We start from the raw sequence: 15,379 nt of genomic DNA on the forward strand, positions 1-15,379 counted from the left end.
CACTCTATAAATCTTTGCCAATTTTATGTGGATATTTCCACAGAACAGAAACATGGATGTGTGTGTGTGTGTGTGTGTGTGTGTGTGTGCGCGCGCGCGCGCGCACGCACTTGTGTGTGACAGAATATAGAGTCATTTTTCATGGTTTTCATTAAAACACCCTTACACAATGTGGCAGGCACAGAGTTATGGTTACCATGTCGTCATTTAAAGGAGGAACATGCTGCCCAGTTTCCAGAACTAATACCAGTAGAATTCCTCCAGCTTTTGGCTCCTCCAGGACCTGTCCCATTGGCAGAATGCACCCTGAATGAGGTCATACCCATGCATCTTGTATGTGGAGATTCTGAAAGGCAAGGGTAGAGACCTGGACATTTTATGCCAGTGCAGGCTGTTTTTGGTGCTAGGTTAAGGCAAAGATTTATTAACTAACATCTTAGTTTGACTTCCTTTATCCAGGCTCACTTTCTTCTCTTTTATTTCAGCTAATAAACCTGTTTGATTCCTTTTTTCTAATAAACACAGTATTCCAACCTTCAATTGGAGAACTCAACCTCTATCAAAGAGTCATAAAGACTAATTTATCAAGACTGACTTTCAACTGGTATTTTCAGCCATGGCATTAGGAAAGCATTACTTGAATTTATCCAGATAGACTACATGAGGTTTTTATTCTTTCTTTTGAAAAGTTTTTTCACTAACCTTTTCATGGCAAATCGCACTAAGTCAAGAGAATAGAAGGATATTTTTAGCTCAGCTCCACTAAATCCATGTTGGCATAAAAGTCTGAAACATATAATGAGGGGCAGTAATAACAAAACATCCACTGTATCTGCCAGATATGTCAAGTGTCTGACATTGAGGGCTTTCAGAGGACTATTGAGAAGAAACTGCTCTTTTCTCCTCCACCCCACAAAGTGTCTAATTTCATATATATATACAGAGCCAGGGATTAACATGTTTTCTTCATTCATGGGTTGTGCAAAGATAGTAGCTAAAAAGAAGAGAATGATGACTTAATTTTGGGCAAATATATTTATTTTACCACAGATTAATTAGCAATTTGCCTTTTGGTGATAGCTGTCTAGTGATAATTTGGAATTTCTACTCTACTTTAGCTTTTGTAAGTACTTATTATATAAGAATTCATGAGATTTTTGTTTCTCCCCATTCTGTGATCTCAGGAGATTTGTTTGTTATTAAAAAAGCTACTTGAAAGAATTTTTTACAGTTTTTGTATTCTTTCCAGTTTATTTAACTACTAATAAGTATCTAGTGCTTCAGAGCATTGTACTCTGTAGGAAAAAGTTGAATTGAAACAATAGTGTGTGATCCTTTTACTCATTGATTTTGAGAAACCTAAATTTTGACCCTTTATGCATACTGTATTGAAATATTTTAAAAATGAAGTTTTATTTAGAAAGCAAGATCTTTAACTGAAAGTACTTATACTTCAGGTACACTATAGGAATAGAAGAATAAATGTCCTCTTTAATCCTATACATAACAAAGAGACATTTCATATACTTCATTGATTGTCAGGACTTTCTCTGAAAGTTTTGCCATTTTATACTACTGTGTGTTATCTCCAGCCTGGAAGATTGAGGTGAACTCTCTATTTGTAATATAAAATTATTTTTCAAGTTATTTCTCCAACTCAAGAGATTTTTGATTAGTCCATATTGTAGTCTGTATCCTGCAACCTTTATCCCATAAATAATCATGTATTCGTGATCATGTTGAAGAACTTCATGGAATTTTGCATTGCAAAATCATGATATTTTGCTTCTAATACATTATTCTGTATTTATTGCCTTGGGAAAAAAACCTCTGCAAATTGTTATCTCTGGATCAACTGATATGAACAAGGTTGTAGGTGTTTCATTTTACTTAAGAAAAGGATGAATTCATTGGCATTTATTTTACTGTCATTTATATTTTCCCCAAGGTCTTCAATATGCTCCTAACTAGTGAATATTTTTATTTATCTTTATACATTCTACAATCCTTCACTCATTATATGAATTTGAAAAGTGATAAAATTTTATGCCAGAAAGATGACTGAAATATTACCAAATTACATGTTTTAAAATATTTTCCTTTTGATGATATGCTGGGGAATTATATTTTTTAAAATTTAAGAACACCATGTATCTGAAGCTTATTACAGTGTAGTCATAGAGTTTTCTAGGACACATATTCTGGCCTTACAGTCCCTATGTGGGTATTACTCTTAATCCCTTAGCACCAAGCTTATAAATAAGACTCATATCTACTGTGTAGCTAGCAAAGTTATTCCAGAGTGGTCACCTTTGTTTCCTCTGTCTTCCCTCCCTGCTCTTTATTTCTTCTCTTTTCCTCTTTAATTCTTGTTTTTTTAGTTCCTTTCCTACATGTTTTTCCCACCTGTAATTTTAGGGTTTTCCATATTTCTAGCAGAGCAGCTCCAGAAAGTCTTTTCAGAGTGAGAGCTATTCCTGTTCCTTTTTCTTGTATCTTAAGTACAAAAAAACTTTGTGTGGCCTATTGTAACCTGTTTTTCTCTTCTTTCAAATTCTTGAGGAAGTTAGATGATAAGAACATTCCATTCCTTATTCTCTTTAGCTTTTTATTTTTCCTTAAAAAAAATCAACTAGATCTCAAAATAGCAAGAACATCTTCTCTACGTGGCTGTTAAAATTTGTTATATGGCTTAGGCTTGTAGATGGTTTGCCCCAGAGCATATAAATGCTGCTGGATAACTCTTTCCTCCACTGTTCCAATAGGGCACATTTTACACATTCTTTTAATGCTGGAATAATGTATGGTTCTGTTTGAATGCCTTTCTAGAAAATTTCCACCAATTTCTTGAAATATGCCGAAATTATACATTGAATTTTTTATCTTATAAAAAGAAAATTATTTTAACCTCTTTGAAGTTTATAAAAGCAAAAATAAATTACGTAGACAAATATAAAGGTAGTTACATTTGGGTTTAAGAATTAGCCCCTATGATGTGAAATGACTTCAGATATAACCATTGGAACATGAGTGTCTGCATTCCTTTTTATCAGAGAAGAATGGCTTGCAACAGTCTTTGCCTTGCAGAACTGTCCAGTCTGTCTCTCTATGATGTCATTGCCAGAAGTCAAATAGTACTTTTTTTTCTGTTTTGTTTTAATAGAAGAAATTTTTCAGGTTGCTGGTTTTACATGATGGGAATGTGGTTGGAAATGCTTCCTGTTCCAGTCACCAGCCTCAGGCTGCTCATGCATTTTGGATTCAGAAATGACAGCTGGAACCATTTAAGCAGAATTATGGGACAGCCACATATAGGTTTATTATTCCCCAAAAGGAGAATACATTATATGATTAAAAAGAAATGGATGATTTAATTAGGAGTAGACTGTAGCATTGTAACATTGTGATTGTTACGGAAGAATTTTTATGTAGTATAAACTGCTTTGTCGATTAACTCCCCTTTCCCTCTCTAGGGGATATGTATATGGTTTTACTCATAGAATTTCAAATATTTTCTATGTGTCTTAAAACCAAGAAAAAGGCTTTGATATATGTAAAATAGTGCAGGCACAGTGAAATATTGGGGATTAATATGTCTTTGATTATGTGATGATGGAATAGATTGAAAGGCCACATCATCTCCATTGTCATACTGTGTCTTATGATGTAATTTGAAGCACAATACTTTAGTTGAACTTAGAGTGTCCCCTTCAGAGAGAAGAGATAACAATTTTGTACAGGTTTATGAATGTCTTGTCTTTGCTGTTAAAAAAATGGTGGGGTTTTTAATGTATTAGCATGAAGCCTGACTAACATTTGATTGAGTACTTACAAAGTTTTTTTTCATAACTATTGTTTTAAAAATGAGCCCCTCTGATATGTAGTAGTTACAGATTTCCTCTATTAAGTATTCTAAATGACTGTGATTTTGTTTTAAAGGATAGGTTGATTTTCATTATTTCCTTGTTAATGAAGAAGTCTTATGTTTTGGAACTCACAACATTATGATTTCATTAATTATGATTTGGGAGTGAAATGGATGAGTACTTTAAATCTGAACAGGGAAAAATACAATTTCAAAGTCAATTTAAATCTGTGGACTGCCTGTAAGAGCAGTTTGAATCTAACTGCTCAGTAATTTGATGTTTAATTCTTACAACAATGTGGGCTGATTAAAATGGAGATTATACCTAGAGGAAAATGGCTATGATTGCAGCAGAAGAAAGGAGGCTTCCCTTCTGTAAGTTCTCTTCAATTCCCTGTAGCAGTTACAATTCCCCAGTGAATTATAACTGTAATGAGCTATAGGTGAAATATATTAAAAACTACAATGTTAGTACATTCTTCCTATGTCCATAGCCATCCTTTCAGTGTGGTTTTCGAGTGCAGGTGTGTGTGTGTGTGTGTGTGTGTGTGTGTGTGTGTGTGTGTGAGAGAGAGAGAGAGAGAGAGGGGGAGAGAGAGAGAGATGTCATTTGTGTCCCAGACATGGACAATAGTAAGAAAAGTGACCTTAGCCAGTCATAGAACAGTCTGTCTACACTTGCTTTCTCAGTCACACTAAGAGTCACTGTTAATGACACTAAGAGTCATTGCTTAAATTTGGGGATCATATGGGACATCATAGAAGAATGGAAAAAATGCGCTTTTCCTTTAGAAAATTGGAAATTATATGATCTGTTGCCATTAAGACTGTCATTTAAAGATTCTCTATAATGGGCCACTTGCCTGGATCAGATTGGGGGATCTGGAGTCAAACCTGGATGTGGACTAGAGAGCTTCTTAAACAAAGATCAATGAGGCAAGGGAGGGCTCTGTGTTTGTATGCTTCTAATTTGCACATGTTATCAGCTAGCTCTTAACACATTCTAGCTGTCTAAATCGTATGTTTCCACTTAATTTTTTGTTGTATTTGGTTAGCTAAGTTTTGAATGAACTGAACTTTAGTGTTTAATCATAAAATAATCAAGCCCACCTATTAAAAATTAGGTTGGAATTGATTTTATCTTCTGTAATCTTTCAATTTTCTTATGCTTTTGAAACAGAGGTCTTTAAAGTGTTATAAAATCTATACCAAGCTTGAATACACTTTCTGTCTTCTCCCCGATAAATGGAAAATTAAGTGAAACAAAAGTAAGGGCTACAGAGGCTCTGCTACCAAACTTCAAAATGAGGGCTTCTGTTGGCTATCTCCACAAGAAGACCTCCTTATTTTTAGCCTAGTTGCTTAAAAATAAGGCGGTGCTATTTTCAACCTAATATTTTTGGCAGTGCTTCTGAAGACATCAGAATTAGCTGACAAAAATAGTGGAACTTCATCCTTAACATTATAGGAAAATGGAAACAAAGACATGTGTTCTGTGAAAGGGATTTATTTGCTCGATGAGAAAAGTCCAATATGAAAGTCAAAGTTATTGCAAAATCAGAATTACTCTGAGGAACTTGATGCCTCTTGAATAGGAGGTTCAACCATTTGAAGGGAAATTACTGGAAAATCCCTGTTCATGAATAAGGAGTTAGATAAAATCAAAAGACACATCAGCATGCACTGAATGGCTAAGCCTACTTTACACTTGACACATACTTCTTTCTGCCCTTGAAATTAGGCCCTATTTTGTGTCCAACAGATTGCTTGGGCTTCATCTAGCTTTCTTATTGGTGGATTTATGTAGAGGGATATTGCTTCTTTCTTCTGACCCAGGTAAGATTAAAAAAATGTAAGGGATGTGGAGTGGAAAATATGGAAGTCAATGTCAAAGTCCAGCTGTTGCCCATCTTTTCCTCCTGCTGGCCTCTTTCTCCTGGTCCTCTTCAAAAGAGGTGTTTTCCATGGTATACATTATTAAAGATTATCAGGATATACATAATTTATCTTTGTATCTTTGTGCTTTCTTCCATGTCTTTATGTTTAAGCCACATGGGTACATGCAGCTTATAACTAGTGTCAGTCATTGTCATTCCCTTTCCTGCCTATGATTAAAATTAACCAGGACTATACTATGTGAAAATGCTTATGAGTAAAAAGACTTTTCAGTTCTCCATATTATTTCTATGTCCTGCCTTTTCCAAAGGGAGATTTGTCTTCTGCCTTTGAAATTGATCCAGCCACAAGAAATCAATATGAGGAAAAAAATTCTAAATCTTACAAATTATTTTACAGTAAACATTTATCCTCCAAGGGATTCTGATTTCAGATCCTCTCCTCAAATTCCCTCCCCCTTAGAAACATTTCTGTACCTTTGTAAATAACCAAATAAATGCTACCCAGTGGGTAATCAACAAGGAGAATATGTGCTTGTTGATTGAGACTCAGAGCTACTGGCTGCACTCCCTCTGTCTTCTGCTTGGTTTGTAAGTCTAGCCACCCTTGATAGCTTCCTCCAAAACCACCCACTCTATGGAATACTGATGTGCTGTTTCTAGGCAGTTGTCAGACACAAACCTGTCAGACACAAGCTCTTCTACTGCTTCTAGTGGTATTATGCTGAAGAACAGTGGCAGTGATGGAGTGAATGAGAGGAGTGGTGTGGGTGGATGAGGCGAGGCACAGTGCAGTAAGGGAGGAGGAGTTTTAGCTCAGAGCCATGGCAGACACTCATAGGTATTATCAAGGAGCTAGTCTACCTGTGCATGCTCCTTTTGATATTAGAAACAAGAAATAGTCAGAGATCAAGCCAGATGGATCCAATATTATCAAGGTATTCCAAGAGAGTGATCTGTTTGTTATATGTCATAGGGGCCTTCTGTTCAGAACTCTTATACCTACAATGAATTTAACACTGAAATGACTAAGAAGTGCCTTCTGGCATGCTGTGTTAGGTTTTACATTTCTAGACTACTGTAAATCATAAAGGTCACATAATCCAATTAACAGAACTAAAGAAAGAAGTTGTCAAGAAAGAAGAGATGTTAGCCGGGCATGGTGGCACATGCCTGTAATCCCCATGGCTCAGGAAACAGAGATAGGAGGATCGCAAGCTCAAAGCCAGCCTCAGCAACTTAGGGAGACCCTATCTTAAAATTAGAAAGAAAATGGAAAGGGCTGGAGATATGGCTCAGTTGATAAGCACACTTGGGTTCAATACCTGGTATCAAAAAAAAAAAAAGGAAAAGAGAGAGAGAGAGAGAGAGAGAGAGAGAGAGAGAGAGAGAGAGAGAGAGAGAGAGAGAGAAAGAAGAAGAAGAAGAAGAAGAAGAAGAAGAAGAAGAAGAAGAAGAAGAAGAAGAAGAAGAAGAAAGATGTAATGAAAGTTATAATTTGGGCACATCTAATGCAAAGCTAAATAGACTACTGTGCATTTCAAAAGAAGGAGGGCATATATACATATATGAATACACACAGTGAATCTCACCATCGTGTGCATCCACTAGAAATTAATTTTAAAAAATAACTATGGTAAATGGCAGATCAATAGAGGGAAGGAAGTAGGGGGTGGGGAAAGGGAAGTAAAGACACTGGTGTCAGAATTAGAATAATTCCATGCTTGGATAATTATGTCAAAATGGATTCTACTGTCATGTATAACTAAAAAGAACCAATAAAAAATTAGCAGAAAGAGACAGTTTTTAATGTAGGTAAAGAAGAAATTTGTGACACAAGGATATTGGGGTACAAAGTATGGCCTTGTACTGCTTCCTGTCCCTTCTTCTATCTGAAATTTCTTGGATTCTTGCTCCTAATCACCCAGAGCAATCTGAGGTTCCTGTTGTGTTTGCTAGATGTGCTTTGAGAGGAGTGCAGGAGCTCAGAAGGGTGAGTGAGATGTCTAGCCATGCAGGTGGGAGAAACATGCACATCAAGGTGAAGTACAGTCCTGGGATCTCTCTCTATAGATTTAACATTTGTTTTATTAAATTTCTATCCTTTTAAATATTTCTCCCTGTTTTTGCTCCTAAACACATCATAGAAAATCATCATCATCATCTATAGTATCTACCAGATATCAGGAAAAGTTCTCAAAGTATTATGGATATTTGCTCATTACTTTCCTCCCAAACCATATGGGGTAGGTGTACTAGGATTATTATCATTCCACAGATGAAGATAGTACTTATATACAGAGGTTATGTAGATCAGGGCTACACAGCTAGTGACAGCTATGTGTGTATATCTGTTATGTGTGTGCACAAGTATACACACACACCCACATTTTCATACCCTGGATCTAAAGAAATATGGGTTTTAAAATTTAAAATGTTTGCAAAACTTTTTATCAAAGTTCCAAAGAACTAATTTCTGGAGAAGGTCTCTACTACAATTCATTATGCTAATATCATTGGAAATATACTAAGAACATCATTCCTATGTCTAGAGAAGCAGAAATGTTTTCCCATTTGTGTTAATCAACTTTCCATCATTTGTCACAGTTTCTGAAGAGATCAATTTAAATAAGAAAAGATGTAATTTGGCTCACAGTTTAGTCCATGGTCATTTGGCCCTGTCACCTTGGACCTTCAGTGCATCAGAACATCATGGTGGAAAGCACATAGTGGAACAGAGCTGCTCACCTTATGGCAGCCAGAAAGCAAAGAGAAAGAGAGAGGAAGGCAGAGACTGGGGATAGAATAAACCTTTCAAAGCCATGCCCCCAGTGAGCTACTCCCTCCCAGTAGGCCCCACCTCTTAAAATTTCCATCACCTCCCAATAGCACTGCCAGCTGGGATCAAGCAAGCCTTCAACACATAAACTTTGGATGTGGTCCTACATATAGGCAGTAGTTATGTGTCAGAATGTGTCTACTAGCACTTATTCTGTCCTGCTTTATTTGGCTTTGCCTTACATATAGCAGGGGGAACATAATATAGTCTAAAGATTTCAGAAAGGACTCTAGAAGAAGTTATATATAAGTAAGACATGAGCAGCAAAGGATGAAAGAAGTTTACCAATTGTCGAGCAAAGCCAAATGGAACATTATGCAGCACCGTTCTTAACATAATACGTAGCTCACTGTACTATTTCCTGGTGTGTCTATTCTTTTCCCCTGTACATCTGTTTTATTGCATCATGTCATGGTGACTAAGTGTGATGCCTAGAACATAGCAAGGGCTCAAGAAGTAATAGGATAAATGAATGAAGGACAAATTCTGCTCTGCATCCTCTGTATCCTTAACACTTATCATCGAGCATGCAATAACAACTCAGTAACAAAATTTTAATTGTCTTGGTGGCTACAGCAAGGTTCTTGAATATATTATAAAAATCATATTGACTCAATAAGTCAAGCCTAATAATGAGACACAAATGCTCCTGTCCATTGGCTTTTACAGGATAATTAAATATTTCAATTTATAGTAGCCATAAGAGAACAATTCTACATACTTTTTTCAAAAATTGTGTATAGTTCACAATATAAACAGAAAAGGAATTAAGAATAAATATAATTATTGTCAAATTGAACTTTCCATATTTAATCTATTAACACCATAAAATATTATCTGGGGATATTCTTGTTATTATATATTTGAATATCTTTGCTTTATAATTTTAAATGTATTTCTGTAATTTATAGAGTTTATTTGCTCACATATATTTAGGAGATGGGGAAACTTTATTTTTTGTGAATATAGTCATGAAAAATTTAAATAAGTACAGTGATAAATTTTACTAGAGTAATAGATTTAGAATGTTTTGTCTCATATGAAATAATAATAAGCTACATTTGTAATTGGAGAATATGAGTTAATTAAAATTATAATTTAATTAGTTGGCTTTTATTTTTATTATTTTAGTCAAATTTTAGTGATATATGTTTAATGAGGAGGAAATTAAATGCTTGACAAATTATGGACATATATTCCTTTTTAATTCATAGACATGTTTAACATAAAACTTAGAGGTAAAGATAATGATTCAATTGTGGTTAAAAATGGGGGTGGGGAGCATACAGTGGATGCACTAAAAAATCCACCCACTTGTCTTGTATTTGCTTTGTTCAGAAGGTAATGGTGACTTTGAAGTAGAAAAATATTGATTCATCATGTTACAGCCAGAGGGATATTAATACATTTTCCCTTTTTCCTTCTAGCACACTGATTTATGTCAGTACATGGACAAGCACCCTGGGGGGCTCCATCCAGATAATGTGAAGGTAGGAAAAGAGATTTCTCAAACCAACGGTTACCACTTTTTACGTACATTTTACTGAGCCTAAGTCTAACATCTCTAACCATAATTTAAAGTTAAAATTTTCTGTGTAAAGAAAAGAAATATAGTCATTGCTTCAGTTTAGTTGGTAGAAACTTTTATAATTCAATATTTTCACTGGAGAATATTTATTTAGATCACATTCTGTTTTTTTTTTTTTTTTTTTTTTTTCATGGAGAAGCATTTGCCAGCAGTGAGTGGGATACACTGGAATCCTATTTTAACACTGTTTTTAGTAGAGGAGTTCAGTATCTCTTAACTAGAACCCCACACATAAGTGACATTTGATTTCAACATAAAGCATGGTTATGATCCAAAGTGGTGTTATGATGTGTTCATAGTATATAAGTTTTCATTCATTTTTTTTTAATGGTTCTGTAGATTGAACCCAGGCTTTTATGCATGCTAACACTCTACCACTGAGCCAAATCCCAGCCCCCCCCCCCCAGATTTCTCATTTGTATGTATAAAACAGATAAAAGTTCTACTATCTACTGCTTCTTTTAATTTCCTTTACTAGAAATTTGATGACTCTGTTTCAAAAGAATGAAATTCTGAGATTGGGCCATCTTAAGAAATCATTACAAAATTTCAAGCTTAAAACAAGGGACTCTCCTTAGCATATGTTACGGATTAGAAGATTCCAAAACTATACCTGAAGACTTAGCATGCTTACATTTTGTAATTCAAATGGCTTCATTTCTTGATCCTAAGAACTAGTTGAGTATTATGCATGCATTTGAAGTAACATGATTAGTCTTCATTCCTTCCATTTGTTATTTACATCAATCTTTGCAACATAATGTATTTTTTTGTTTTGTGCTTTTTACTTTGCTTTTATACCTATATTTGCATACATGGTATTTTGAGTATTTTTTTCTTTAGAAAAATAATAACCTAGGGATGGGGTTGTGGCTTAGCCTTAGAGCTCTCGCCTAGCAAGTGCAGGGCCCTGGGTTCGATTCCCTGCACCACATAAGAATAAATAAATAAAGATTAAAAAAAATAATACTTATTATCTTTTTCACTTAAAATATACCATGAATAGCTTTTAAAATCAATTTATTATGACATAACAGTCTTTCAGATAGCTGTATGTTATTCCATACTCTGAATAAACCATAATTTTAACAGTTCCTTATTTTGGAATTTTAAAATTATTTACTGAATATTGCTCTTATAAATGATCTTAGAGTAAATATTAGTATAAAACCATTATGATTTTATTTATCTTGTATAGATACTTAATGATCTTGCTTGTTAAGGCAGAGATACAGTTCCTCTATTCATGAGTTTGACTAGAACTTTTGCCTCCAAGACTATAAACCACAGATGGACTGTTTTCCTTTACTCTTCCCAGCATTGAATATAGCTGATCATTTTAATTTTTTGCCATTCTGATTAGTAAGACTAAAACGTTCTTTATGTTGGTATTTGACTCCTGGTGACATAGAGCATCTTTTTATGTTTCCTTACCATTTAAATTCACCTTTTCTATATTGCTTATTCTTACACATTGTTCATTTTCTTACACATTTCTTACCAGTTTGGTTTTGGTTTTCTTACTAAATCATAGGTGTTTTAATATTTGTGATATTAATAACAAAGGCTTTTATGGTGGCCAGTCACACAATTTAAAAACACAGAAACTTGTAGGAAATAAGTAATTGAATCAATGTGGCACTTATGTCTATCAGTCTATTGATTTTTATATATCCCTCTTTTCTTGAAAGATTTCCTTTATTTATGAATTTATGATTTATTTATTTTTTCATAAAAATCTGGTTTTTGCGATAGTTTTTTTTTTTTTTTAGTAGTTGGGGAAGAAATTTTAGCAGATGAAAATACTTACTTTAATATTTTGCCCAGATTCAGGTCTAACTGTATCAAAAATGTGTAATATCGTAAAAGTATCTAACAATATAAAACATGAACATGATTTTATTATTTAACATTTCAAGAACTCAAGTTCTCTGGTTTATACATTTACTTACTTTCTTCTGATTAATTGGGTTCAGAATCAACAGTACAAATGCATTCATACTCCTGTTTACCACTCTCACCTAGAAATCTGTAGAGAGGTATTTACCTTTAGCTCTGGGGAGCCCAAAGGACTAAGAGCCACATTTGAAATCAGCAGGTATTCTGAAGTACTTTTGACTTTTGGACTCAAATTAGTGATTGGATGGAATTAAAGAGCTATAGATTTTCAAAAAGTCATGATATCACTGGGTTTTATTATCCTAATTGAGTTTTCTCAATACCCCTCTTGATGTTGTTAGTTGTAGCTAAGTGCTGTAGAGAATTTTATTGGTGAAACAAAGAAACAAAACTCATTTCACAAAGCATTTTTGTGCTCTATACCCTCAAGCCATCATCACTAGTGATAGTTACATTTTTACTGTATATTCTTCCATTCCATTTTATTTTTTCTCTTCTCTCTGGATGGCTGTTTTTCAGTATAGTCTCTCAAACTATAGCAGCTCTTATCAATGTTTCACATGTTTTTCTTTCATCTCATGGCCCTTCATCATATTTCAGATACTTAATATTTACTAGTTATTTCAAGTCCACGTTGCACTATGGCAATAAAAAAGCTTCAAATACTGCAAGAGATGCTTCCTCTTAGGGTGCAGTGAGAAATAATGCTGAATGAGCATAGAAATAATGTTGAAAGAATTAGGTGTGACACCTGCAATGAATCTGGGTATTGGTTACATACAGCAGGAATCATTTCCACTCACAAGTTGTCTAATGCAGTCACAGACTGATGCTGTACTATATATTTTTGCCTCTAAAAGAATATGATGTGATTTACCTTATTGCATATCATTTTGAATAACTGAAAGGCTGCAACATAACATATATTGATATGGGAACCCCTTCCCCAATAGCTAGTAAAATCATGGGTCCATGAGGATTTTCCAAGACAGTTCTGACAACTTTAATTCTTGGCATGGTTAAGAGTACCAGGAAGCCTCAGTAATCATAGTGTATACCATGTATAATGTAATATAATGTAATAATTACATATATTTAATATAGATTCTCTTTTTACTGCACTGAACCAGAATCAAAATTTTAAAACACTGTAGGTTGGAAAAGTGGGCATTTGCTCAGACTAAAGGAGAATTCAGGAATCCTCTCATGACCCACAGAGCCTCCTTGCTCTCTGAAGCCCTGCAAGGCTCAATACCCTCTCCCTCAACCCCTATCACTCCGCAGACTGGAGGATGTATGTGATTACAGATGATCCTGGTCTGTTGCTCTCCCCATAACCCTATAGCCTGCTGACCTCCATTGCTTCTTACTCGGCCAACAGGGGAGGGAAAGTAAGTTGACTTTATTTTTTGCAACCTCCATATTAACAATGGTGGTGGGCAAGTGGGAAGGTACCTGGGAGAATGAGAGACATGGTGGTGGGCAGGTGGGAAGGTACTGGGAGAATGAGAGGGTTTGACCTGGGGTGCTTCAGAAAACAGGTATCATGCATCTAGGTAGAATATTGTTAAGAGTCTTCTTTGGAGAATCTGATAAGTCTAAGAGAATAGTCCAAAAGAATTCAGACAACTGTACAATAATTATTCTAGCTAAATAAATGAATTCAGCAAAGTAGTAGGATATAAAATCAACACCCATAAATCAATGCATTCTAATAGACCAGTGATAAGTCCACTAAAAGAGAAATTAGGGAAACTGCCCCATTCACAATAGCCTCAAAAACAAAAACCAGACAAAACCTTGGGAATCAATGTAACTAAATAGGTGAAAGACCCCTACAATGAAAACTACAGAACTCTAAAGAAAGAAATTAAGGAAAACCTCAGAAGATACTGGATACCTTGGATAGGCAGAATATCATCAAAATGACCATACAACTCAAAGAATTATACAGATTTAATGCAATTCCTATTAAAATCCCAGTGAACTAGAAAAAGCAATTATGAAACTCATTTGAAAAAATAAGTGACCCTGAATAACCAAAGCAATCCTTAGCAAGAAGAAGAAAGCAGGAGGCATCACAATACCAGAAATTAAACTATACTACAGAGACACAGTAAGAAACATGGTGTGGTGTTGGCACCAAAACCAACACATAGAGCAGTGTTACAGAATAGAAGACACAGAGACAAACACACATAAATGCAGTTATCTGGACAAAGGTGCCCCAAGTATTCATTGGAAAAAAGATAGCCTCTTCAATAAATGGTTCTGGGAATACTGGAAACTCATATGTAGCAAAATGAATTTAAACCCCTCTCTCTCACCCTGCACAAAATTTAACTCAATGTAGACCAAAGACCCTGTGCTTAATAGAAGAAAAAGCAGGCCCAAATCTTCACCACTTCAGCTTAGGAACTGACTACCTTAACAGGACTTATAAAGCACAAGAAGTAAGATCAAGAATCAATAAAAGTAAACTTTAAAAAAAAAAATAATTAGGAGTACACTCTAAAATAAAGAAAAAAAGTATAGCATAGTAAATACATAAACCAGTAGCAGCCTTTTCTCATCACCTACAGGATGTACTATATATAACTATGTGCTATACTGTTATACAACTGGCTGCACAATGGGTTTCTTTACACCAGCTTCAGCACAACCCCATGACATTGATTGTACTGCCACCTATGCCAGCCACAACATCCCTAGGGGTTGGGAATCCTTCAGCTTCATTATCAAGTTAACTGTAATACAGTGTACCATGTGATGCCAATAGCAATGTCATGCACCTCATGTTATTGTATCTCTTCATTGTATCACTTTTTCTTGTGTTTGGTTTACTCTTGTAGTGTGTTGTTACTTAGGAGCGCACACACACAGCCTACATGTGGAGCAGACTAAATACACTCTGTGATGTTCACAAGACAATGATATTGACTAAAATGCATTCTTAGGACATTAGAACATGTCGTTAAGCAATGAGTGACTGCGTATTGTATATATGATGTATGCATGTATATATTTAGGACATGCACATATATATTCAAAACTTATATGTGTGTATACACATTTGCATATGTTATGCAAGTGAGATAAATATTTACAAATAGTGAACTTCAGCAGACCATGTAGGAAAGTTGGCTTGCTCTTAGAGAGGGAAACAATGCATCAAAACTGGTAGCAGAAATTCCCATTTTCAACTGTTAAAATATTGGTTTTGATTCAACAAATACTTTCTTGAGTACCAAACATTCACCGTTCTACTTAAATCAATTTCTTGAATACAACTG

At 34.9% G+C, this 15,379-nt stretch overlaps 1 protein-coding gene across 1 annotated transcript in view; it reads left to right on the plus strand.

The window, feature by feature from the left end:
* Positions 1–15,379, plus strand: part of Cdk14 (cyclin dependent kinase 14) — a 554,426-nt gene that overhangs the window by 265,699 nt on the left and 273,348 nt on the right. The window contains exon 7 of the mRNA XM_077796699.1: positions 10,027–10,089. Coding sequence (XP_077652825.1) covers positions 10,027–10,089 — 63 coding nt within the window. The remainder of the gene's footprint in view (positions 1–10,026; positions 10,090–15,379) is intronic.

Source organism: Urocitellus parryii, chromosome 3 (genome assembly GCF_045843805.1).
Source record: "Urocitellus parryii isolate mUroPar1 chromosome 3, mUroPar1.hap1, whole genome shotgun sequence".
Classification (NCBI taxonomy): domain Eukaryota; kingdom Metazoa; phylum Chordata; class Mammalia; order Rodentia; family Sciuridae; genus Urocitellus; species Urocitellus parryii.